Source organism: Neophocaena asiaeorientalis, unplaced genomic scaffold (assembly GCF_003031525.2).
Source record: "Neophocaena asiaeorientalis asiaeorientalis breed wild unplaced genomic scaffold, Neophocaena_asiaeorientalis_V1.1 scaffold114, whole genome shotgun sequence".
In the NCBI taxonomy this organism is placed as follows: domain Eukaryota; kingdom Metazoa; phylum Chordata; class Mammalia; order Artiodactyla; family Phocoenidae; genus Neophocaena; species Neophocaena asiaeorientalis.
Window position 1 is genome coordinate 10,867,895 of NW_020173116.1, and position 24,760 is coordinate 10,892,654.

A 24,760-nucleotide genomic window follows, 5' to 3' on the forward strand; every position below is an offset into this window, starting at 1 on the left:
ATCTCGAATAATTATCCTCAACCCTGGCGGCACGTTAGTAAATCTGGGGGGCTTTGAAAAGTGCGGATACCTGGGCTTCACCCCGAGTTTCTGAATTAGCTGACCTGGGATGGGGGCAATCATGTAGAAGGTTCTGGGGAATCTGGAGAGAATTCAGTGAGTTTTCTCATATTGAACAGGGCTCTTTTTCCCGCCTAGCAAACTCCACCTAAAATAGCAGAATTTTTCTCTGGCCTGGAAGGTGAAGCAGTTTTTCACAGGCACCATGAAGACAGGTACTCGGCTCCCAGGGAAACTGCTGCTAATGCCTAGTGGTACTTCCCCCAGGTCTCTGGGGGCCTGGTCTCAGCATCATGGTAGGCAGGAGCCCAGAAGAGCCCCCTCTTGGGAGTCCCAAGACCTGGGTGGAGGCCCGGCTGCATCATTTCCACTCTGAGTCACCTCAGTTAATATGCACAAGCTTCCTGGACCTCTCAGTATCCTCATTTGTAGAATAAGGGAAGTCACACCTTCCCGGACTTGTAAGAATACATAAGACACAGTGAGCAGGTTTCGTCACCTGTGCAGTGAGTTTTCTTGTGGACGCTGCATACCTGTTGGGGCCACCCCCTCAGGCAGGGCGCTGCATCTGCATGGGCTCCATGGGGGTGGGTGGATGGGGGGTTTCAGGACAGAAGCCCTTGAATCCCAAGTGGGCTGCTCCAGGGCCAGGGGCAGAGGTGGGGTCACCGTGTGTCAAGACCTGCTACTTCCCCTGAGCCCATCAGTATCAGAAACACCGCCTGACGATGCAGCTCATCCTCTAGGACACTGGCTGATGTGCGCACCCAGGCCCTGCTGCAGCATGGGGCCGGCTGCTCAGTTGGCAGAGACTTTTTCCCGGCACGGTAACCGCCGTGGCTGCAGGACTGTGGCGGGGGTGATTGGCCTTGTGCGAGTTGCTTCCCAGTCTGAGCCTCGGTTTCCTGTGCAGTGGGGATGAGAGTAGCACCTAGGTCCCCGAGTTGCCGTGAAAATGAGGTAGTTGATGGACCTGAGGCCTCTCAGTTAGTGCCCAGTGGGGCTTGGCTCTGCACCAGCCGGGGCTGACCTGTGTCTCTTCCCCTCTGCCCAGCGCCCAGCCCCTCCTGTAACGGCTTTGACAGCGCCCTTTCGAGGCCCTGCCGAATGCCCCTGGGAAAGGAGGTCTGCTTCATTGCCACCGTTCGCCTGGCAACACCGCAATTCTTAAAGGCAAGTACCTGGAGAGAGTTTCTCACGCGGAGCGAGTACCACTGAGTCACACCGAGTGACGGGTAATTCATTGTCTTTCTGGGAAAGAATAAGATTTCAGTGAGCTCGTCACCGACTCTGAGAACGTTAAATGTCTGATTTCTGTATGGTGACAGCCCCGCAAGCTCTTTCCCGAACTTTGGTGGCCTGCGAGCCATTTCTGATTTCTGTATGGTGACAGCCCCGCAAGCTCTTTCCCGAACTTAAGTTTCTCACGCGGAGCGAGTACCACTGAGTCACACCGAGTGACGGGTAATTCATTGTCTTTCTGGGAAAGAATAAGATTTCAGTGAGCTCGTCACCGACTCTGAGAACGTTAAATGTCTGATTTCTGTATGGTGACAGCCCATTTCAGTGAGCTCGTCACCGACTCTGAGAACGTTAAATGTCTGATTTCTGTATGGTGACAGCCCCGCAAGCTCTTTCCCGAACTTTGGTGGCCTGCGAGCCATTTCTGATTTCTGTATGGTGACAGCCCCGCAAGCTCTTTCCCGAACTTTGGTGGCCTGCGAGCCATTTTTTTTGGAAGGCAGCATGAATTACTGGTCATCCTACAGAGATGCTCTTCTCGAACTCTGTAAGCCTCCCTACCCTTCACGTCCATGTTGACACCACTCAGGGCAGGCGGAGGTAAAAACTGAGTCAAATTGAGGGCTGGCCTGTGGTCTCTTACCCGTGATTGCTTTCGCATCAGAATTTAACGTCATGAACTCAACGTGAATTGCATGAGTTCAGCATTGCAGATTCAACGTTGCATGAACGTTGAGTTAAATCAGTCCTTCAAATTCAGATGAAAAGCCATTTTCCACGTGTTTACCACACGTCTAGATAATAGGAAGGGAGTGGTGTGACATTTTGGTTCTTAGGTATCTTTCCCCAGCTTGTGAAATAAATTTAGCATCATCTAATACCAAAATTAGCTACAGATGCGGAGTTGCAGTCCAAGACAACTTGGAGACTTGCTCTAAACGATTTTAACTTCTGTTGCCGACCGCGCATTCTTGAACTAACCGGGGGGGAGCATCTGGCACCCCGAGTAATAGCTTTCTTCCTCTTAATACAGGAAATGTGCATCGTTGACAAACCTTTAGAGGAATTCACTTCAAGACATAGCTTGGAATGGAAATTTTTATTTCTGGATCACAGGTTTGTGAAAAGAAAAACATATTTGGGTTGGGTGCTTGTTTCCATGAGCCAGGCTCTCCTTGGGGGAGGAAAGTCAGGCCCGGTCTCTGCAAGAAGGGCTCTCTGGCAGTGAGGAAAGTGCTTCCCAGCCGGGGGCAGGAGGTTTCCCTCCACTGCATTTGCCCCCCTCTGAGGATATGTCCTGGGTTTGGGTCAGAGCATCTCAGGAGAGCCAGGCATCACAGCCTGGGACATCTTCGGGATACCCTCCCCCGCCACCCGACTCGGGACCCTCTCCAGCTCCCATCAGGCAGGACCAGATGTGAAGGAAACTCTCATCTTATTTCTTTCACCACCCTTCTGTCCCTTTAACCCAATCTTCTTACTTTCTTTCGTGACATTTTTCACAGTTTAAGGACAAGAAATCTCCCCTCCCCACCCTTGGATTTTCTACTACACTTTGAGGTTGGGCTGACCTAATCTATAGCTGTTTATAATTATTCAGTAGTGACCACATTTATGATTCTCGGGGCCAGGTCAGGCCAAGGGAACTGAGTATCTAAATGCCAAAAAAATTTGAACACTTTGGAAAACACAGCCTCTCCGGTTTTGACCATTGAAAAATTATTTTCCTGCTCTTATTCTCGGGAAATGAGGCCCCCAGGTTGATCATTACACATGCGAACCCGCCCCCTCGTCGGCCACCAGGGCAAGCCCTGCGGTACTTCCTCTCTGATGAATGACCCCCCACTGTGCTTGGCAGAGCTCCTCCCATCATAGGATACCTGCCTTTTGAAGTTCTGGGAACCTCGGGCTATGACTACTACCACGTGGACGATCTGGAACTCCTGGCCAGGTGCCACCAGCACCGTGAGTACCTCACACCAGCCCCGGCCAAAGGGCCCCCCGCTCTCTCCCCGGAGCCCTGACAGCAGGACTCTTAGGCTTTGGAAGTCAACTTAGTACTTGGTTTCTTCTGAGGTGGAGGGCTTGGTCTTCTCTGAGATGATCTAGGAGGAGGTGGAGGTCCCTATCTGGATTCCCCTGTGTTTTGCGTTCACCCGGAATTGACTTTGGTCTGTCTGCTTCCACCTCCAGCCCCTTCCCAGCACCCCTGACATATGCAGGCTCTTTGATCTTAAGAAACTAAGGTGATGCTGCTCCGTGTTTTTTTCTGAGTTACGCAGTAACGTTTCAAAGACAAAATACCGAATTCACTTAACCCTTCTTTAGTCAGCAGAGGTGTGTGGGTCACAAGCAACAGGTCAGATACTGAGCGAGGCCCACAGCAGAAGGATGACCAGAATCCCCTTGCTGCCCTGCAGGAGGAAGGTTTGATGGAAAAGCACAGTGACTTGACGGGATGTTGGTGTCTGGAAGGGGCTGTGCACAGGGTATCGAGGGGCGTAGGGGAGGGTCCCTCACCCCGCTGGGGGATGGGGTCAGGGAAGGCGCTCTGCCACAGACCAGGGGAACACACTGGCGAAGGGATGGGGGGCGAGGCTCATGGTGTGACGGAGGGGAAACCACAAGCACATCTGGGTCCTCACTTAGCAAGAGGGGTCGAGAATTCACCATTTAAAGCCGTATCTTTGGTGCCAGGTCCTACCTTTGAGTAGGAACATTTGTAGTAATACCGACCTACGGTTCCTGCTACACGGCTTGACCACCAGCACTGCATTTTGCCAGATGCCCGTCTGTCCGACCCATTGTAATCTCGTTGACACGAGAACAGGCGTGAATTCCATCAGGAACCGCTCTTAGGTGTTAATAAGCGTCACCTTGAACACGTTAAGCCCTTGCTTCTCAAAGGTGGTCCTCGAGCAGAGCACGGGTGTCAGAAGGAGTCTGTTAGACATATAGATCCTCAGGTTCCCCGCCGCCAGGCCTATGGAATCAGAGCATCCATTTTAACAGGATCCCCTAGCGCTCCGGGGGCCCGTGAAATGTGAGAAGCACGGCTACTTTAAGCCGTTGGCCGCTTCTGACTCTTCCAAGGGAGAAAGGCCACCCTGGGTGTAGAACTACCTTTAGCGTCTGAAGGACTGGGCAAGACACTCTCAGTTTGTTGGGCCTCTACCCTTACCCGCCCCGCCTTTTGAAGTTCCCTCCTTTTTTTTTAAGCTTTAGAACATTTGATTAACAATTATGATGATCCGGCCTTTTAAAATGATCTCAAGATATTAGTCTCCCAGGGAAACAGAACAAAGGTTTTTGATGAGGACAAACTATCCATTGAAGAGGTTTTTCTAGACACCCTGGAAGACAGTAAACAGTATGCTTCCTGTAAAATATCAGGAAAATGTTTTCTGAGGACTCTGGGGTATATTTCAGGTAGTGGAAAAAGTCCCTCCTCCCTTTGTGTGAGGAGAGGCTGAAGGCATCTTGAGTTGAATAATCCAGTTGGCTCTTCCTGTGAGTAACTTAGTTGTCTACCTGAGTCTCCAGCTGTCCCCTTAGCAATGTGTTGGTACAATCTTCATTTAATCATGTCTCAGGCTCAAAGAATCTCTTACAAATATTATTTTATTGGTAGATTCAGTGCCTCCTTTTCACTTGAGTCTCCTAGTTAGGTTTTCTCTTGATCGTTTGCATAAATAGGAGCTAAATTCCAGGCACTGAGGCAATAAAACCCATCGGCTCTGCATAGCACGGGGAGATCAGCTCAGTGCTTTGCCACCACCTAGAGGGGTGGGATAAGGAGGGTGGGAGTGAGACGCAAGAGGGGAGAGATATGGGAACATATGTATATGTATAACTGATTCACTTTGTTATGCAGCAGAAACTAACACACCATTATAAAGCAATTATACTCCAATAAAGATGTTAAAAAAAAATATATCCAACTGCTGGGACTTCCCTGGTGGCGCACTGGAGAAGACTCCATGCTCCCAATGCAGGGGACCAGGGTTCGATCCCTGGGCAGGGAACTAGATCCCACGTGCATGCCGCAACTAAGAGTTCCCATGCCGCAACTAAGGAGCCCGCCCGCCGCAACTAAGACCTGGTGCGACCAAATAAATAAATAAAAATAAAGCCCAACTGCTCCTCTTCCTGGGACCCGTGGCCCAGCTTTCTGCCCTGCCCAGGCTTAAACCAGCAGTATCCGTGTATGCCGGGCGCCCCCGGGGAAGCCAGAAGAGACTTAACCGTAGGGGCTCCACGCAGCCCTGCACGGTGGAGCCGCGGTGGAAGGCACCTGTGGCCGATTCTCTATTTAGAGCTGGGTAGAAGGAGGATGCACAGCAGACTGGCAGCCGCAGGATCTGTCCAGAGGCTGCTGGCTGGCATGTCTATTTTCAGTCCAGTTCTCCCAGCGTCTGGATCGTCTTTCCCGCGCTGGGCTCCCGCAGCTCCAAAGACGGCTGCACCTGCAGCAGGAGGATGAGCCCCAGGAAAGCCAGGGCCTCTCTTTAATTAAATTCCAGTTGGAGAATCTGCCCTGATTTAAGGCTCTCTTAAGCCTTTGAGCATTTGGGAAAGCAGACGAATCATTCCTCCGTCGTTTCAGAATACTCGTTACCATTTACCGTGACCTCGATAATGACTTAAAATCCATCACAAGTGGGGAGGTGACCGATGTGTGGCGCTGTCTTTTTGAAAGCTGGTGTTTTTAACTAACTTTGGGGCAAAAGGACCATTTTCGTCTTAACGTCGGTGATACGCAGACTCCACCTTCTGTTCACAGTGATGCAGTTCGGCAAAGGGAAGTCGTGTTGCTACCGGTTTCTGACGAAAGGGCAGCAGTGGATTTGGCTACAGACTCACTACTACATCACCTACCACCAGTGGAACTCCAAGCCCGAGTTCATCGTGTGCACGCACTCAGTGGTCAGGTGCGGGCAGGGGGCTGGGAGGGTGGGCCAGGCCCGCGGCAGCTCCGTCAGAGCCCCATCGTTCTCAGTGGACCCCGTTTCTGAGGAGCGAGCCCCGGGCTTGAATTCTTCAGCGGGGCCTGGGCCGTGCTCTGCAGTGAACAGGGTGATCCGCAGAGCTCAGGTCCCTTCCGGCTCCACACCCAGCCCTGTGCTCCCAGGGCTGAGGCTTCCTCCCAGCGTCCCGTCAGGCCCCTCTGAAAGCTTCATTGAGCTCTTGCAGGCGGCCAGGATGTTCCTTAGTAAGTTACTGCTTCAGTGACCTACTTACATATTTTCCCCTCATCTCCATCCGGCCCCCAGCCTTCCCTTGTTGCTGTTTGGAGAAGAAGATTAAAATTTTGCCTCTAAATAACTCAGAGACATAGTCCCCTTTTTGAACACTTTAAAAAACCCCTGCTGGCAACCGAGGCAGGGTTGGTACAAGAGCCAGGCTGCCGGTGGGAGAGGGTTCCTGGCGGTCCCGTGGCCTCGGGGGCGCCCCCAGCCCAGCGTGGGTGGGCGGGGCTTCCAAGGGAGGCAGCACACCGGTATTCCCTGGACGTTGCCGTGCGGGTCACAGTCCCTCCCAAAGGTAAGGGAGAGGTGCTATTTGGGGGTTTCCCAACTATAAAAATTTTAAGAACATAAATCGGTTTTAAACTGGTCTAGAGGAGAGCATTGGAGGAGAGCAAAGAAAGAAGGGCTGCATTTTGTATATGTACATAACAGATAGATGATAGATAACAGATGATAGGTGGAGAGATACAGTACATACCTACTGCATTATATACATGTACGTAAGAGGTGGATTATTGATAGCAGATAATCGGCAGGTAGGTAGGTGGAGAGATGGATGGATAGATAATAGATTAATAGATAATGGATGGCTAGATAGATAATATATGGATAGATAGATAATGGATGGATGGATGGATAGATACATAGATAATAGATGGATAGATAATGATGGATGGATAGATAATAGATGATGGATGATGGACAGATAATAGATGGATAGATAGGTAGATAATAGATACATGGATAGATAATAGATGATGGATGGGTGGATAGATAATAGATGGATAGATGACGGATAGATAGATAATAGATGATGGATGGATGGATAGATGGATAGATAATGGATAGACAGGTAGATAGATAATAGATACATGAATAGATAGATAATAGATGATGGATGGATAGATAGATGGGTAGATAGGTAGATAATAGATACATGGATAGATAGATAATAGATAGATGATAGATGGATGGAGAGATATAGGTAGGTAGATAGATGATGGATAGACACCATACACACACACACACACACACACACACACACACACACACACACACAAGTAAATCCCTCGTCTTTAGTAAGGGGGGAAGGAGGAGAGATAAGAAGCACAGGTATTTCTCGGCCAGTGGCTGTGATCGTCGCATCGCGCACGCACTCAGGGACCTGCCCCTGGCCTCCCAGCCTACCCTGGGCACATCAGCAGCCAGTGGTTTCTGATTCCACGGCCAGTCCCCCCTCTCCGCCTGGGCCTTTGCCAGAGGATCCCTGTGCCCCCAGGGGAGGTGGACATCATCAGCTCCTTCCTCCTCAGATCTGACCTGGACCCTGTTCTTCCTCTGCATCTTCTATCTCCCAGATCCCAGATTTTCAGAGAAAGTAGGGAGTGACCTATTGAGTAAACGAGGTCACAAGCATTCTATAGGCCCAAGACCCCTCGCCCAGCCTGCGTCTCCACACACGAGGCAGAAGCCACAGCTGAGTCCCTCAGCCATCACCACGTTGAACTGATTTACCCACGCTATTCAAAAAGTGGGTCCACAGACTAGTCGACAGTCTGGGTCTGGTTAGTTCTAGGTTTGGTCGAAAGAAAGCTTCCGGCAGTTTCGTAGTCTGTAATTACTAAAAAAAAAAACTTATGTGTCACTTCCTCCTATGTATAGTCCAAACTGAGTAGGTCTTAAGAAAGTCTTCTAATTATTTGAAGGCTGAGGCTCATTCTGTAGAGGAAAGTAGGTTTCTAAAGGCAATTACGTTTGGGGGTTTCGGGGTAAGGGTAGAGATCAGTAAAGGAGAAGGAAATAAAAACATCCTGGAAAGGAAGATAATTCTGAATGTCCCAGTGCAAGTGACTGCAGTGGAATTAACGCCCAGAAAGAAACTCCATCCTCAAACGAGTAACAGGGCTAACCTCCTTGCCGGTGGCTGTTCTGGGAGGGGTATCACACGGGGAACCTAGCCCTCTTCGCTGGTGTCGTCCTGGAATGTACCCCCTCCAGCTGTGGTCTCTTGATTTCCTGAGCAGTTACGCGGAGGTCCGGGTGGAAAGAAGGCAAGAGCTGGCCCTGGAGGACCCACTTCTGGAGACCGTCCACCCTTCGGCACTGAAGGTATTCTGATGCCCAGCAGAGGGTAAAGGCCAAGTGTGGCTGAGTAGAATCTTCCGTGAGTTGTGATCATACAAACGGTCACACTAAAAATGGCGGGTCGTATTTATTGAGCTCTTGCTATGTTCCCAGTACTATTCAGTGTAATTTGGGGGTATTTGCCTATTTGCCCCTTGTGAGGTTCCTGTGAGGTGGGCACCGTTACTGTCCTTCTTCAGGTGAGACAGCAGCACACAGAGGATGTAGGTAATGTACCCAAAGCCACCGAGGCCGGGAACTCACCGAGCTGTGCGGGAAACAGCCTCTGGACGCGGGGCAGGGTTTGGCACTTTGCAGCCTTACGAGAATGGCTGTGCAGGCACACCTCAGAGGTACTGTGGGTTCCAGACCACCGCAATAAAGCGAGTGTCGCAATAAAGCGAGTCACACAAATGATTTTTGGTTTCCCAGTGCATATAAAAGATCTGTTTACACTATACTGTAGCCTATTAAGTGTGCAATAGTATTAGGTTTTTTAAATTGTACAAACCTTAATTTCAAAAGACTTCATTGCTGAAAAAGCGCTGAGCACCACCTGACAAGGCAGGGTTGCCACAAACCTTCCATTTGTACGAAATCACGCTCCCTGCGAAGTGGGATAAAGCAGAACGTGATAAACAAGGTCTGCCTGTAGTACGTCCACTTTGTGTGTGTCCCACGGGTGAAAAGTTGGGGGTTACTCCGTCGTCCCATCGAGGCAGGGAATAGTCTGTGTGCCCTGCCCTCCCCTTAGCCTAAGGCTGATACTCTGCCTACAAAAGAGCATCCCACAAGCACGCTGCCCCTCGCACACCCTCGTGGCTTCACTGGTAGGGTGTACTTTCCATTTCTGTGTCTGGGGCTCTGAGCTGACAGCCTTGTTGGAGCCAGCTTTGCATCAGGGAGCTCCGAGAGGTGTTGGGGAGGTATTTCTCTTCCCAAAGCCCAGACCTCCTTCCTCGCCCAGCCTGAACCCTCTGGATCCCTCTGGCCAGGCTGCCCCCGTCTCTTCTCCTGGCGTGTCAGACACCTGGAAGGGAACTTGGAAGTAGACGAGAGCTCTGTTTCTCAAAGGTCATTCTTCAAGCAAACACAAACGTTGGGAGAAAAAGAGAGAAAGCAAGAAAGGGAGTGCTGTATTTCATCAAAGCTAAGAAGCCATCAGTTGTAAGGTCTACCATTATTTTATCTCCACTGAGAAAGAGAAGATGCTGCCGATCTCTGCAGTCAGGATTTCTTATCATTAGTTGAAGGACACATCCCAATTTCAGATATGTCAAAACGTGAGAGGGAAAGGGCCTCATAGATCTGATGAGACAGGGTTCACGTTCCAGCCTGCCCGTGGCCTAGAATCCAGTCTCTGGCCGGAAACTGACGCAGCAGCAGTGGTCCAACAAAAGCATCTCTGATCCATTGAGAACTCAGTTGGGAAGAGGGAGAAATCCCCTTTAAAGACCAGACAGCAGTCGCGTCTTTGCTGAGCCTCCCCTGCTGGCGGGCTACGTGGTGACGTGTTGTACGGTGATTCATCACCAGCACGCGGATGAGACACCTCTGTCATCGCTTGTGGACGTGTTACCCAGCTCTGTCCATTAATGCATCGTGTATCACGTCCAAGGGTGGAATTAAGCTGTTAATAGGCAGGTGTTAGACACACCATACGCCACAGCTGAAGATCGGGCCGTGTGTATATCGTCCAGTCGAAATTGATCATTGAGGTTTCCAATCCTTTGGGAATATTAGAGCCCAACGGAACTTCTCATCAACCTGCCCTTATGTACAAGCACACACATACAATCTCAGGCTGCCAGATTAAAGAAGCCCCTTTTAAAGAAAAAGCTCTAGGACCATGCTTTTCAAACTCTCAGCGGTAATGGACCATTTGGTTTTTTAATTTCAAACCTGTCACTGATGGACGCTTTTTAAAAATGCAAATTCCCCTGCTTGGATGGGATGTGTGGCTATGTCAAACGGCTATTAAAGCTTCTCAGCTCCAACTCTTACTTCCTGTACTTACTTCTCTGCTGACCAGGAGCATACAATTCGCCAACGGCCATGGGCCAGGGACCCCACTCTGAGGGGTGTGATCACACCCCACTCTGAGGGGTGTGACCAAGCAACAGGACCTCAAAATAAACATTTAGCACAGCAAACCGAGGCACATCCTGCGCTTCTGTTTTGCACAAAGACCCGTAGGTCTCGTAGCAATCATTTCAGCCGTACTCGGGCACACGCAGTGTCCACCCTCGCTGGAGCCGTGACTCAAAATACAGAGCAGCCATGTAGAGTCACACACAGAGATTTAAGAACTGAGACCAGGAGACGTCAAGCAGCCCAGGAATCTCATCATCTTTCTGAGACCAGGTAGAAGCCTAGCCCAGGAGAGAAAGCATTGTTTCTTCTTTAGCTTAAAAATCATTGTAATCCCTGTTTTCTTAGGCTTATGACACCGACACCAATGCAGGATGGAAAGATGGTTCCTCAGGGTTGCAAAGTCACAGCTGCTTTCTCACCATTCTGTGCTCAAGGCAGAGGCATCCAGGGGGCCCAGCATCAGTTGGGATCCAGGGGTCAAGAATTGGAGACCGCTGGCCCTTTGCCTGTTCTCCACTCGGGGGCCCTGAGGTTGCAGAGGAAGAGCAGTGGGGAGATAGTGTCCAGAAGCGTCCAAAGGCGTTCGTTTCATGGGAGTATTAGTAATCCAGTACCACCAACAACCTTATTTCTAGACCCGGCCGCTCCACCTGCTTCTGGGGAAGCCATGATTCTGGGCGTGAGGTAGCAATTTTAAGGAAAAAACAAAATGCCAAATCCATTACGAAAATCTAAACTATCAAACTCAAGGTGAGAAAGTGTAATAAACACTGCGTACAGGCTACCAGCCTCTCGAAGATGCGAGATTACATCTTCGTATAAATAGTCCACCCGAATGTGTTTGGAATTATCTCCAAACCGTTACAGTATTTCTCTCCATACCCTTCAAAGGCTCCTAAATATTTAGAGAACAACTGAAGTCACCTGATTCATTGCCGTGATCTCGATGCTGAAATGTGGAACTCTGTGTGCTTGCGTGCGTGTGTGTGTGTGTGCGTGTGTGTGTGTTTCAGCACAAGGGCTCCAGCCTGGAAGCTCAGCAGCACTTCAGTGCACTCGACGTGGGCACCTCGGGCCTTAACACCAGCCACTCACCATCGGCGTCCTCAAGAAGTTCCCACAAATCCTCGCGCACGGCTGTGTCCGAACCCACCTGTGAGTGTGACACCGCGGAGGGAAGGGGTGGGCGCCTGTTGGGCTGGGGTGATGGGGGGTATACAGAGAATCCCACGAGGGACCCCCGAACTTGAGAAGCAGGGCAGTCTGTGGTCTGAAGCAGAAGTTGCCATTCGGTTGCCGTGCCTGCCCTTCTATCCCGCGGGTCTCTTCCCCCCCACCCCCGCCCCGGCTCCACTCTCTGGTTCCTCCACTGGCACACACAGCCGACATGAAGCAGGCGACGTGCAGACCCGGTGAGGTGTGTGATCAGGCAGCTGGCTGAACCATGTGGTGGACATAAAGCTCGTGGATGCTCTGCTGTCATCCACCTGCTCCCAGGTGATGCTGGAGGCGGGCAGAGCCTCCGTAGATCTCAAAACCACCTCACTTCCTCTGGGCTTCCTTTATCAGATTCCAACTAGGCCCGTGTTGCATGCCCACCGTGGTCACTGTTCCCCTCTTTTGATAAGAAAGCTTTTAAGTGTGTGCAAGTCTGAAAGGTGATGTGTTTCTTGCAGCTACTCCGGGCAAGCTGAGGGCAGAGGCCGGCACCACGGCTTTGCCAAGATCGGCTCAAGAGCTCCCCGTGCTAGAGCTCAGCCAGGCAGCCACGATGCCGGTACGTGAGTGACCCCAAACTTTTCACCCAGCCTGTGCTACGGCATCGCAGGGGCCTGCAGGGCCACAGGACCGTGTGCTGCATCTTCGCAGAGAACCAGCTGTACTTAGAGATTGCTGGTGGCAAGTGGGGGTGGGAAGTTAAGATGTTTAATTGGCAGCAAATTTGAAACATTTTTATTCCAAAATTAACATGGATGTATATCCATAGAATTCAAAATCCAAAAGAGTTTTAAAGATAAAGTTCAAAACTTCAAATTTGGGGTTACACCCCCAGAGCCTCTGGGGGTACGTGATTAAGACCCTCCTATTTTAGATCCCATTTCACTCCAGTGCAAATGTCTGAGAAGCTTGATGTCAACAAGAAGGTTCCCCTGCATATATCAGGCAGTGTCCCTCATATATGCGAGGCTTCTCCAGAACATCAGGGAACGTGTGGCCTCCTAGAAAGCGTGCTGGCTGGATGCAAAGTCACTGATGTACCTACCACACTCCCATTTCCATCACCATGGAACAAACCACATCAAACTCAGTGGCATAAAGCAACAGTCATGGGGCTTCCTTGGTGGCACAGTGATTAAGAATCCGCCCGCCAGTGCAGGGGACACGGGTTCGAGCCCTGGTCTGGGAAGATCCCACATGCCGCGGAGCAACTAAGCCCGTGTGCCACAACTACTGAGCCCGCGTGCCGCAACTACTGAAGCCTGTGTGCCTAGAGCCCGTGTTCCACAACGAGAGAAGCCACCGCAATGAGAAGCCCACACACCGCAAAGAAGACTAGCCCCCGCTCACTGCAACCAGAGAAAGCCCACGCACAGCAACAAAGACCCAACGCAGCCAAAAATAAATAAGTTGAAAAAACACGAAAAAAAAGAAAGAAAGCAACATTTTCCATGTTCATGGATTCTGGGTCAGGAATTCAGAAAAGGCACAGTGGGAGTGACTCCTCTTTGCCACCTGGTGTCGGAAGCCTCCCCGATCAGGGCTGGGAGGTCCACACCCCCGGTGTGTCTGCATCCCCGGCTGATGGCTGGGCCCAGCTCAGAGCATGCTCTGTTGACTTGCTGGACCTCTCCATGCTATCCTCCTGGCATGCTCCTGGGTTCCAAGAGGAAATATCTGGAGAGGGACTTCCACGAGAGCCAGGCGGAAGTGCGTGGCTTTCTGTGACCTTGCCTTAGAAGTCCCACAAGGGCTTCCCTGGTGGCACAGTGGTTGAGAGTCCGCCTGCCGATGCAGGGGACGTGGGTTCGTGCCCTGGTCCGGGAGGATCCCACATGCCGCGGAGCGGCTGGGCCCGTGAGCCATGGCCGCCGAGCCTGCACGTCCGGAGCCTGTGCTCCGCAGCGGGAGAGGCCACGACAGTGAGGGGCCCGCGTACCGCAAAAGTCCCACAATGTCACCTCTGCCATCCCTCTCGGGCAAAGCAGTCCCAAGCTCACCCACAGAGAGGGACACAGACCTCGCTCTCAATGGGAAAGGTGTCCCCAGATTTTAGGGCCACATCCACATAGTGGCCAAGTACTTCTCACTCATCCCTCGCTGACCTCTTTCAAGATGGGAGTGAAGTGTCCCCTTCCTTCTTGCTGTCCACCCTGCTGAAAAGCTTGGGCAACATGTTTCATTTTCAAGCAGAACATGACAAAGGCCGCTTTCTTTGTCCCCAGCCACCTTTTGATGAGCTTGTGAGCTATGATGGCCGCTCTTCTGATACTGGCTGTCCATGCAACCCTCTCTGCCACTGTTGGTGACAGTTCTGTCCCAGCTGTGCAAGGGAACAAAGCTGGGGGAACCAGAGCCAGTCCCTGGGATTCTCACTCAAAACAGGTCTCCTGCTGCCTCTGCTTCTGATCTTGTTCTGGGGACAGCTTTCTTGCTTTTTGTAGTCCCCAGGGCCTGGGGCAGCTTTGGGATAACCTCAGAAGAAGCTTTTTACTTTTCTTTTTAAAGCTCTCAAGAGCCTCGTGAAGCTGACGGTTGCATTTCTTGTTTCTACACGTTGTCCCACCCCACCCCTGCTCCTCTGCCCACCCGAGCGATCGGGGCACAGAGGCTGGGACTCCGCTGACCTTGCAGGACTCTCTCCACCAGACTGCAGGCAGAGTCTGGCGAAACTGCAGCCACATTCACTGCCCGGGTGGGTCAGTGGGTAGAGCCGTGCAGGGCCCTGTCCATCTGCATTAGTGTTGAGCAGGAAGGCCAAGGTGTTGTCTTTCTGCTGGACAACACCGCTAAGAAAGTATTGATCTGGGAAAAGAGCGACCAAATCCGCCAAGAACGGAGCCTAGAAAAGGAGGCGAGGCAGGGTGGGGTGGAGATGCCCAGCTCCGGCCGGTGGCAGCGGCTCTGCAGAGCACACCGTGATGGAAGGCATCGGGCCCGAGTGCCCCCAGCACCCCCCACCCTTCACCAACCGTGTGTCACCGCTGACTCCGTGGCCTGCAAGGGCAGCAGCCTGCGACCCCACCTTTCCCGGGGAACATATGCCTTCCAGAAGTAAGCCGTCCACTCTAGGGCAGAAGGGCCTCCTTGAGGCCAGAGAACCCAGCTGGCTGAGGGACAGCACCCGGCCCTTTCTGTAGCGGCCCAGAAGCTGCATTTGACAGCAAGGCCCCTCTCCTTTCCCCAGGCTCCCCTGCCCGCCCCGGCGTCCTGTGACATCACACAGCAGCTCCTGCCTCAGACCATCTTGCAAAGCCCACCTGCCCCCGTGACACAGGTGAGTCTGGGACTCAGGGCAGGGGAAACCCGGGGCGGCACTTCCCCGAGACAGGATGCTGGGGTCCTCTGGAGGGTGTGGGTGCACTGGTGCTGACCTACAGGCTCCACACCAAGGCCCCCCAGATGGGACTGTTTCTCCCCACGCGCAGGTGGGGCGTGTGGAGCTGTGGACGCTGCCCCTCCCCCGGCCTCATCTCCATCCGTCCTCCCACTGATCTTCTCTGGCGTCTGTTTCTCAATCCTTTTAGCGATCTTTCTTCATCTCTCCGCCATTTTTCCGTGTTCCTCTCATTTTTCACGACTCCTAATTGGTCACGATATTTTAGAAAAGGTCTGAAGGAAGCCACATGTTACAGGAAGACTTTGCAAGGGTTTAAAAGCTCTGAGTCCAGTGTTATAAATACCACATTTTTAAAATAAAGGATCAGGGCTTGGCTGAGTAATTCCTTCTATGTTGCGACAACATTCAGCGAGTTACTGTTTGGGTGAGTCAGGAAGCGAGTGTGAAGGACGCAAAGATGCTTGTGGCGCAGCCCTTGCTTTTGGACTTGGAGTTCAAGGGCAAGATGGGCATATAAACAGAGAAACCGGGCTTCCCTGGTGGCGCAGTGGTTGAGAGTCCGCCTGCCGATGCAGGGGACGCGGGTTCGTGCCCCGGTCCAGGAGGATCCCACATGCTGCGGAGCGGCTGGGCCCATGAGCCATGGCCGCTGAGCCTGCGCTTCCAGAGCCTGTGCTCCGCAGCGGGAGAGGCCACAGTGAGAGGCCCGCGTACCGCAAAAAAAAAAAAAACCAGAGAAACTGCCACGGCAGGGCATGTGTTTTTATAAAACCAGTAAGAAAATATTCTGTCTACGGAAGTCCAAGGGCAGTTGAGCTGACCGGTCAGACCTCTGATTTCCATTCCTTTATGAGATAGTGAGCTCTGCCCCCTTTCTGGCCACAAGGGGGTCCCAGGGGGGCAGTTCACCAAGATGTGTCCCTGGCCACACACTTGCCAAAGTGTGGACGTCTGTCTTGGTGCAAATCCGTCACCACTGGTGAAAACTCTTTCGGAACATACATCCTTCCCACGAACAGGGGCCTCACATGTTTTCCTGGAATAAGAAAGACACACGCTGCTAGCACGTGCTCCTTGCCAGAGTTAGGCTAAAGTAAGGATATAAAACCTACCAGCCAGAGTCGGCTAACGCGAATGATCCATATTCATCCTCATTAGGAAAAAAAAGAAAAAGAAGAATTTTTTTTCTCTTCAAATTTCCAAGGCACATTTGGTATGAAATGAGTAACTTCTTCAGTCCAAAGGCCCATGAAATGAGAATTCCTTCATCTTGTGGGTCTTGCATCGTAATAAGTCATGGTGTGCTAAAGGCCCCTTTGGAATCCTAGTTTTTCATATATTGATCTTCAGTTTAATTAACAGTAACAGTTCTTAGTCTCTTAGGCCTTAATAATAACCATACTTTTTTATTGGAGTATAGTTGCTTTACAATGTTGTGTTAGTCTATGCTGTACAGCAAAGTGAATCAGCTGTAGGTATACATATATCCCCTCTTTTTTTGGATTTCCTTCCCATTTAAGTCACCGCAGAGCATTGGGTAGAGTTCCCCGTGCCATACAGTAGGTTCTCATTAGTACTCTATTTTATACATAGTACCAATATATGTGTATATTTGTCAATATATATGTATACACACACACACATATATATGTGTATATATGTCAATCCCCATCTCCCAATTCATCCCACACCCCCCTTCCCCCTTGGTATCCATACGTTTGTGCTCTATGTCTGTGCCTGTATTCCTGCTTTGCAAGTAAGATCATCTATACCAATTTTTAGATTCACATATATGCGTTAGTATATGATACTTGTTTTTCTGACTTAGTTCACTCTGTATGACAGTCTCTAGGTCCATCCACCTCACTACAAATAACTCAATTTCGTTTCTTTTTATGGCTAATATTCCATTGTATATACCTGCCACACCTTCTTTATCCACTCCTCTGTTGATGGGCATTAAGGTCGCTTCCACGTCCTGTATTGTATATAGAGCTGCAATGACCAGTAACCGTATTCTTTAAGACGTTCTTGTGTGATGCTGGCCTTTCAAATCAGATAGTTCTCATACCTACTCACGTGAAGTAACGAGATTCTACAATTTTCTCTCTTTCCCCTCACTGATGTTATCACTGTGGTACCCTATCGAGGGAAAGGGGAAAAAAAAAAAAATCCACAATCTGGGAAACGGTTATCTGGCTAAGCGATGGTTTTGCTTCATAGTGAATTGCTAATGTGTCTCTAAGTTAGGGGAGATCTCTTTATCAAAAAGGCCACAATCAAGAATATAACAAGAGACTCATGCTTGGGTGTCCTGGAACGCCTTGGGAAAATAAGAATAAATAAATAGAGTAACTAACACTCAGGCTCGGTGCTGCCACCTTGCCGACCACTGGCCCCCTCACTGTTTCCCTTGGGAGCCATCTACCCCTGGGTGTGGATGTCGTAGCCTGAACTGTCTCCAGACTTTGTAGAACCCAGCACAGATGCTTTTGTCTTTTGTTATTTTAATTGAATACCTGATACAGCTTTTCTTTCTCAGTCGAATTCTCTTTCAAAATCCCAGCTGGTGCTTTTTTTTTTTTTTTGCGGTATGCGGGCCTCTCACTGTTGTGGCCTCTCCCATTGCGGAGCACAGGCTCCGGACGCGCAGGCTCAGCGGCCATGGCTCACGGGCCCAGCCGCTCCGCGGCACGTGGGATCTTCCCGGACCGGGGCACGAACCCGTGTCCCCTGCATCGGCAGGCGGACTCTCAACCACTGCGCCACCAGGGAAGCCCCCCAGCTGGTGCTTTGATGAGTGAGATTCTGACTGAGACTTCTGTGATACAGTCTCTGGTGTAGGTATTTTTAAGCCCATGTTCAGCAGGATTTTTCAGTGAAGTCTGAGGTCAAAGCCGCTCTGATTGGGGTGGAATTGGGGCGTGGGGAGCTGTCATTGGCAAAGTCTCTCCCACCTCCTGAGGCTCTGGGTTCACACTGCGGCCACCCCCCACCTTGCTGTGGACGTGGAGCCACTCACAACCTCTCTGCGTGGCGTGGGCGTGTTGCAAGGAGGTACAGGGTCCTGCTTTGCTGGCCTGGCAAGGGTAGGTCTCCACAAGTCGTGGCACCTGCCTCTATTATTCTTCCTGGTTTTTTTCCTTCTTATTCTGCTGCTCCAAAACTGTAGTCAGTGTGATTCCATCCTCCGGTTTATCCTGCCTGTGTTCTAACCTCTCCCAGGCTCCCTGCGTTTCCATGGATGGGAGGGCAAAGGGCAAAAGAAAAGAGACAATCTCTGGAGGTGTTTGCAAAAGACAACGGGCAAGAAACAGACTCAGGAGGTTGTCGGAGATAGAGATTGAGGGGGAATGCAGATTAAGTCACTGTAAAAAAAAAAAAAAAGGGGGGTGGTGGTGGCGGGGGACAAAATAAAGAACAGAAGCCCCAGCGCAGCAAACTCACTCTGCTCAGTGAGCAGGACCCGACAGCCCCAGATTGCCCAGAGCAGGGCGGGCAGCCCAGGGAGCCTCAGCTTCACCTCCCATCTCATGACCTCCCCCTCCACATTTCCTGCAAGGAAAGAACCTTGTGTCAAGGCAGACAGGTGGCACGGGGCAGAGATCACCTGGGAAATCTTGCGAAAGCCAGCCTCCATCCCAGGAAGGAGTCGCGAGGCAGGAGGAAGGGGACTCTTGGGCTCTTGCCCACAGCAGACGTCAGTGCTCGTGCACAGTCACCTCCACCAGCGGTACCCCCAGGGTGCGCAGAAGGCGATTGTACTGTTTGTCTCCTTAGCTCTTTTTCACACAGATTTCCAAGAAGTGCAGGGACAGCCTGCAAGTGAGCCTGGGGAAGTGAGGGAGGGCGATGAGGCTTCCATGGCCCCAGCAGGGTTTAGAGTACCATCAAATCCAAGCTTGGGAATTCCCTGGCCGTCCAGTGGTTGGGGCTCCATGCTTCCACTGCAGTGGGGCACAGGTTCAAGCCCTGGTCAGGGAACTAGGATCCCGCATGCCGCGTGGTGCAGCCAAAAAACAAAAAACAAAAAAAACCTCCAAGCTTGTTTGTGAATTGTTCCAGAAGAGCCCTGCTCTCCAGCATCAGTTTTAGGATAATGATAGGATCCAAAATTGCATGTGAAGCTGTCACATGCAAATCGTCATGCCCTAGATGAGAGATAAAAGGGAAGGGGGCTCTCTGATGCCTTGCTTTTCTTGTTTTTGAGATATGGTTGCTGGGCAATATTGTATAAGTTACAGGTGTACAGCACAGTGATTGCTGTACAATATATCGTTGTAGCTTATTTTATTTTATACTGTGATAGCTTATACCACTTAATCCCCTACCCCTATCTTGCCCCTCCCCTTTTCCCTCTCCCCACTGGTAGCCACTAATTTGTTCCCTATATCTGCGTCTGTTGCCTTTTTGCTGTAATCACTAGTTTGTTTTCTTTTTTAGATTGTACACGTAAATGAGCTCATACAGTATTTGTCTTTCTCTAGCTGAGTCTGATGCTGACTTACTTCACTTAGCATAATGCCCTCCAGGTCCATCCATGACGCTGCACATTCTCATGTCCTGCTTTCGACATTCCTCTCCCAAACCATTTGTCCGTCTAACTGAATTTAGAATATGAGTTTGTAAGCACTGCACTGCTGACAAAATCATGTCCCGATTCTGTGGCCCTCCCAGACTCCAGTGCAATAAATGAGACCTGCAGGTTCCCATGGGCCTAAGAAAAGCTCACGGGGGGGTTGGGGGTGGGGTGGGCAGGGGGCCCTGGGCCACCCAGCCCTCAGCCAGAACCCCTGCTCCCTGGCGAGGTCCTCAGGTGGGTCACTCATTGCAGCAGTGGGTCAGGGATGCTGCAAAGGGTGGGTAGAGGACCAGAAGTGAAAGTGTGCAGGGCCGCTCAGATCAGCAGCATCTGTCTGCAAGGCTGAAATAACTCTTTCATCGGGTTCTGTGTTTTGACCCCGCCTTCAAGTTTTCAGCACAGCTCAGCATGTTCCAGACCATCAAAGACCAGCTGGAGCAGAGGACGAGGATCCTGCAAGCCAACATCCGGTGGCAGCAGGAAGAGCTCCACAAGATCCAGGAGCAGCTCTGCCTGGTCCAGGACTCCAGCGTCCAGGTGATGCCCCTTCCTGGGCCGGTGGTGCGCTGAGCTCCGTCCTCCCCCCCGCTCTGTGATGTGTCCTCATCCACCCTTGGCAGGGGCAGGCAGGACTTCCTCCAAAGTCCTCTGTGCTGCCTTACTGAGCTCTGCCTCCTAAACAAATTGAAACCTCCACCAATGAAGTGCGAGGAATGAATCCCACCTCCTCCATCCCCAGCTCCAGGCCAAACCTGAAATTCACATGACATCCTCTTCACTCACTCCTCACTCTGTTGGACACATGTTTCCGCATCACGTGCACTTTTCTTTCACGTGTTTGGTGGTTGCTGCCCTGCCCTGACTCTGGCCTCCCTCCTATGGGGTTTTGAACACCCAGCGCAGGCTGCCGACAGAGAGATGGAAGCAGGTCTGCTCTTCCCTCTCATCCAAAGCATGAATGCAGGGAGATATGGGAAATGATCTGTGCTGTGCACCCTGCACCCTGCGGGGAGCGGCAAAGGAGGTGGGAGCTGGAGGTCAGCACCCTGGCACCCCCGGGCCACCCCGCTGCAGCATAGCGATTGGGGCAGCATTCTGCATGCTCTGACAGCAGCTGCTTTTAACTGTGACCCCACCCCACCCCACCCCCAGATGTCACATCTTTGAAGCCTTTCGAGAGATTCTCTCTGGAGGAAAAACTTTATATATTGGATCTCTTTCAAGGATAAATTATTTTCACTTAAATTAGTCCAGGACTATTTTTCTTCCCAAGTGCATGCCCTTGGTTGTAAATGTAGCCAACCTTGGAGTCTGCCCTGAGAGAGGTAAGCATTGGCAGCCACTTGGGGAGACAGAAGGAAGAAGACACCCCTGGGGGAAACGGCTGGAGCACTGGCCCTGCTGCCCCACGGCCCTGCGTGTGGACACAATAACACCCCAGCGGGCGCAGCCCTGAGCGGAGATGAACGCAGGATAGTGCAGAGGTGTTCGGCGGCCTGGAGACGCCTACAGCCGGCCATCCTGCCTCCCTGGGCCCCCATAGGTGCTCCCGGCGAGCTCTCCGGAAGCTCAGGGACCCCAAGCAGCCTTCTCTGTCCAGCGGGGCCCCTCCCCTCCCCAAGGCAGGGGAGCCCAGTCAGGTGCGCTTGCGCAGAGCCCTGGGCACCAAGCCCCGCCCACAGCCCTGCTCCCGGCCCACAGCCCTTCACCCCACCCACCTCCTCAGCGACACCCCCAAACTGCCTAGGGGCAAGACTGCAGCATTTAGGTGAAAACGCATGGAGTCATCAAGGTGTCCCTTTTTACTTATTCGTTCCCAGCAGTCTTATTTTCTCACTGATCCAGGATCCGATGGCTAGAACTCCTGACTCCAATTACTTGAATGGAATTTTTACACTAACAGGGAGGGGGCCTTGAGCTAGAAGCTGCTAAAAGCAAGGTAGGCGGGTAAACAGCCGCCTCACAGCCCGGACTTTTCTATTTTCAACTTTAAAGCTGAACTCTTAAATAACCGGGACACAAGGCTATCTCTTTCACTCTCTGACATGAAGGGTTATTGCTTTTCTTTGTCCTGATAGTGCATTTTGTTGACCCCCAACGTCTAGCACCTGAGCTTTGTCAGGGATGACGTGGAAACCAAGCCTCCTGCGTGTACCTCTCCTGGTTTCTTCCCTGTGACCTTATCTTTGCAGTGGAATTTTCCAATGAACTTGGAAATCCACAGATAGTCAAACCAGAGAACGATTCCTCAAGGACTCTTTCTTCATGTATTTTTGCAAGTCTAAGGATTTAAAGAAATACGTTCTGAAATGTTTAGCCAAAATGTAACGTTTAAAAAAAAAATACGTGAGTCAAGCATAAAGGATAAGCAAGTAAAAGTTACTCCACTCCTCCCCCCGAGAAAAGTGGGGGGATAGATTAAATAAGAGCAAAACGTTGATAATTCCTGAAGCTTAGTGATGCTACATGGGACTTCATTATACAATATCTATTTTCTGTACTTCTGAAACGTTTCGTAATAATAAGTATTTGTAAAGCTAAGCATATAAGAACAATGACAAACCATATGTGAGTGTAGGATTGGTTTGTTCTGGAAAATGGGAAGTATTTTTTTCCTCAAATGACTTTTTCCACTTGTATTAGGGAAAAGTTTTTCTTGTGCTTTCTATAAAACTGACCCCAGAGCCTAGTTAAGAAGTCATCTTCTTAAGCTATAAATTCTCCTTTATTGTCGCTAAAGCAGAGGCAGGAATGTGTACCCAGTAGCAATCCCCCTTGCGCCTCCCCCCCCCACCAAGTCCTTTATCCCAAATTCAGCGGACTTTCCTACCTAGTCCATTGGCTCGGAGCTTTCATTGAGACTATACTATGTGTGCCTGAGATGCTTGCTAAGTATGATTTTTTTTTCCAAAAAAGATTGGGTTATGAGGGCGAGGTTCTCAGGGTGTTGTGTTTGCACCTAGATGGAGTCATGAAGGGCGCTACATAGATTGCTGTTCTGTTGAAAAGTTGTCACCCCTTGCGTCCGTGGGAGGCCGCTTCTTAATTTATTTTTGAGAGAGCATTCGCGCCCTCTACTGGCGGTTGAAAGAAATACCGAGAAAGACAACCTGTGACAATGGTCTTTGGTTCTTTAATCCATCCTTCCACCTTTCCTTCCATCCCTCTATTCATTCACCATCCATCCATCCACACACCCATACACCCACACACACCCCCACCCCTCCATCCTTCCATCCATCCACCCATCTGGCAGACACCCAGTATGTACCAGGCCCTTGATTAGGTACTGGGGGGATACAGAGACACACAGGACAGGGTTTCTGCCCTCAGAGAGCAAACATCAGTGGGACAGAGTAGCAGACCAAGAGGTCTCTTCCATAACGCAAGCATAAACAGTTTCCCTTCTTTGAGCAAAAGCTTAATCTATTTGTTGGTTCATTTATTTGCTCTGTTCATCCCTCAGATCGTTTTTATATGCCCAGAGAGGCAAAGGAGCTCCTTTTCTATTTTAGTGTTATTGTTATTAGCTAACGTTTATTGAGCACTTAGTACTATGCCTTAGCATAAATCCCATTTAATCTTTATGAGGTATGTGCTGTTAATGTCACTGTTTTATTAGTGAGGAAACTAACAGTGACTTTGAAAAGTTTTGAAAAGGGCCCAAGGTCATACCACTAGTACATAGTGGGGTTGGAATTTGAACTAAAGTCTGTCCGATTTAAGCTAGATTATACTGCCTGTCATGCATAAAGGTTGCATTTATTTGAACTCTAATTAGACGGTAAATTGTATCCCACCAGAAAAATGCATGTTATTTAGTTTGAATATTGGGTTTTTGCTCAAGTGTAAGTTACCCTGTGTGCTCTAAACAAGCCAGGTCGCTGAGATTGCGTAAAGCACTAATCCTAAAGGTTTGGGTGTTGAATCTGAGAGGATGAAGACCCAGAACATTCTTCTTCACTTCTAAAGTGACAAAGAGCCCTCATTCAAAACTGCAGGCTTTTCTGGTGGGGGTGGGGTATGAAGGAAAGTAGGGAGACCTGGTGGTGTGGCAGGAAGGGCACTAGATGGGAACCTTGCTCGGGTCTCTGGGAGATGACTTGACACCCCTTACGGAGCGGATGCTTGAACTAAGTGTCTGCCTGGCGTGATTTCACATCTGTTCCAAAACCCCTCTGTCACTCAGGAAATGTTGGCGTGTCAGTTCCATACTGGGTATGAGGTTATGCTACACTGAGTACAGGAATCGGGGTTGAAGGAGAGAGCCTTAGCCGTCAAAGCTAAGGGCCTAAAATGGAGTGCAACACTGCTTGTCAAGAATCTGGTACAGACAAAGCGAGAGAGAGGCATGGACATATATACACTACCAAACGTAAGGCAGATAGCTAGTGGGAAGCAGCCGCATAGCACAGGGAGGTCAGCTCGGGGCTCTGTGACCACCTAGAGGGGTGGGATAGGGAGGCTGGGAAGGAGGGAGACACAAGAGGGAAGAGATATGGGAACATATGTATATGTAGAGCTGATTCACTTTGTAATAAAGCAGAAACTAGCACACCATTGTAAAGCAATTACACTCCAATAAAGATGTAAAAAAAAAAGATCTGATACAGATAATACCAGTTTTTAATGCCCAAGAGGAGCTTTTGTTAAAAGAGCTAGCTACAGGTCTTAGGTTTAAATTATTATTGAAATTACTGAAGTTGTTTTTCTTAAGCCTTTAGCATCAATTCACAGATTATATTTTATTTCCAAATCTACTGATTTGGCTGAAAATAGCAATGCTTTTACTTGTGTTTGTTCATGTTCAATCAGTTTATAAATTTAACAAATGGTAGTCAACATTCTCTA

General features: G+C 50.4%; 1 protein-coding gene across 1 annotated transcript in view; it reads left to right on the forward strand.

Moving 5' to 3' along the window:
• The window catches only part of NPAS2 (neuronal PAS domain protein 2), a 98,788-nt gene that overhangs the window by 64,196 nt on the left and 9,832 nt on the right, over window positions 1-24,760 (forward strand). The window contains exons 7-15 of the mRNA XM_024744027.1: window positions 1,115-1,233; window positions 2,336-2,418; window positions 3,161-3,267; window positions 6,086-6,233; window positions 8,576-8,660; window positions 11,783-11,924; window positions 12,446-12,546; window positions 15,175-15,264; window positions 20,300-20,446. Of these exons, the coding sequence (XP_024599795.1) occupies window positions 1,115-1,233; window positions 2,336-2,418; window positions 3,161-3,267; window positions 6,086-6,233; window positions 8,576-8,660; window positions 11,783-11,924; window positions 12,446-12,546; window positions 15,175-15,264; window positions 20,300-20,446 (1,022 nt within the window). The remainder of the gene's footprint in view (window positions 1-1,114; window positions 1,234-2,335; window positions 2,419-3,160; window positions 3,268-6,085; window positions 6,234-8,575; window positions 8,661-11,782; window positions 11,925-12,445; window positions 12,547-15,174; window positions 15,265-20,299; window positions 20,447-24,760) is intronic.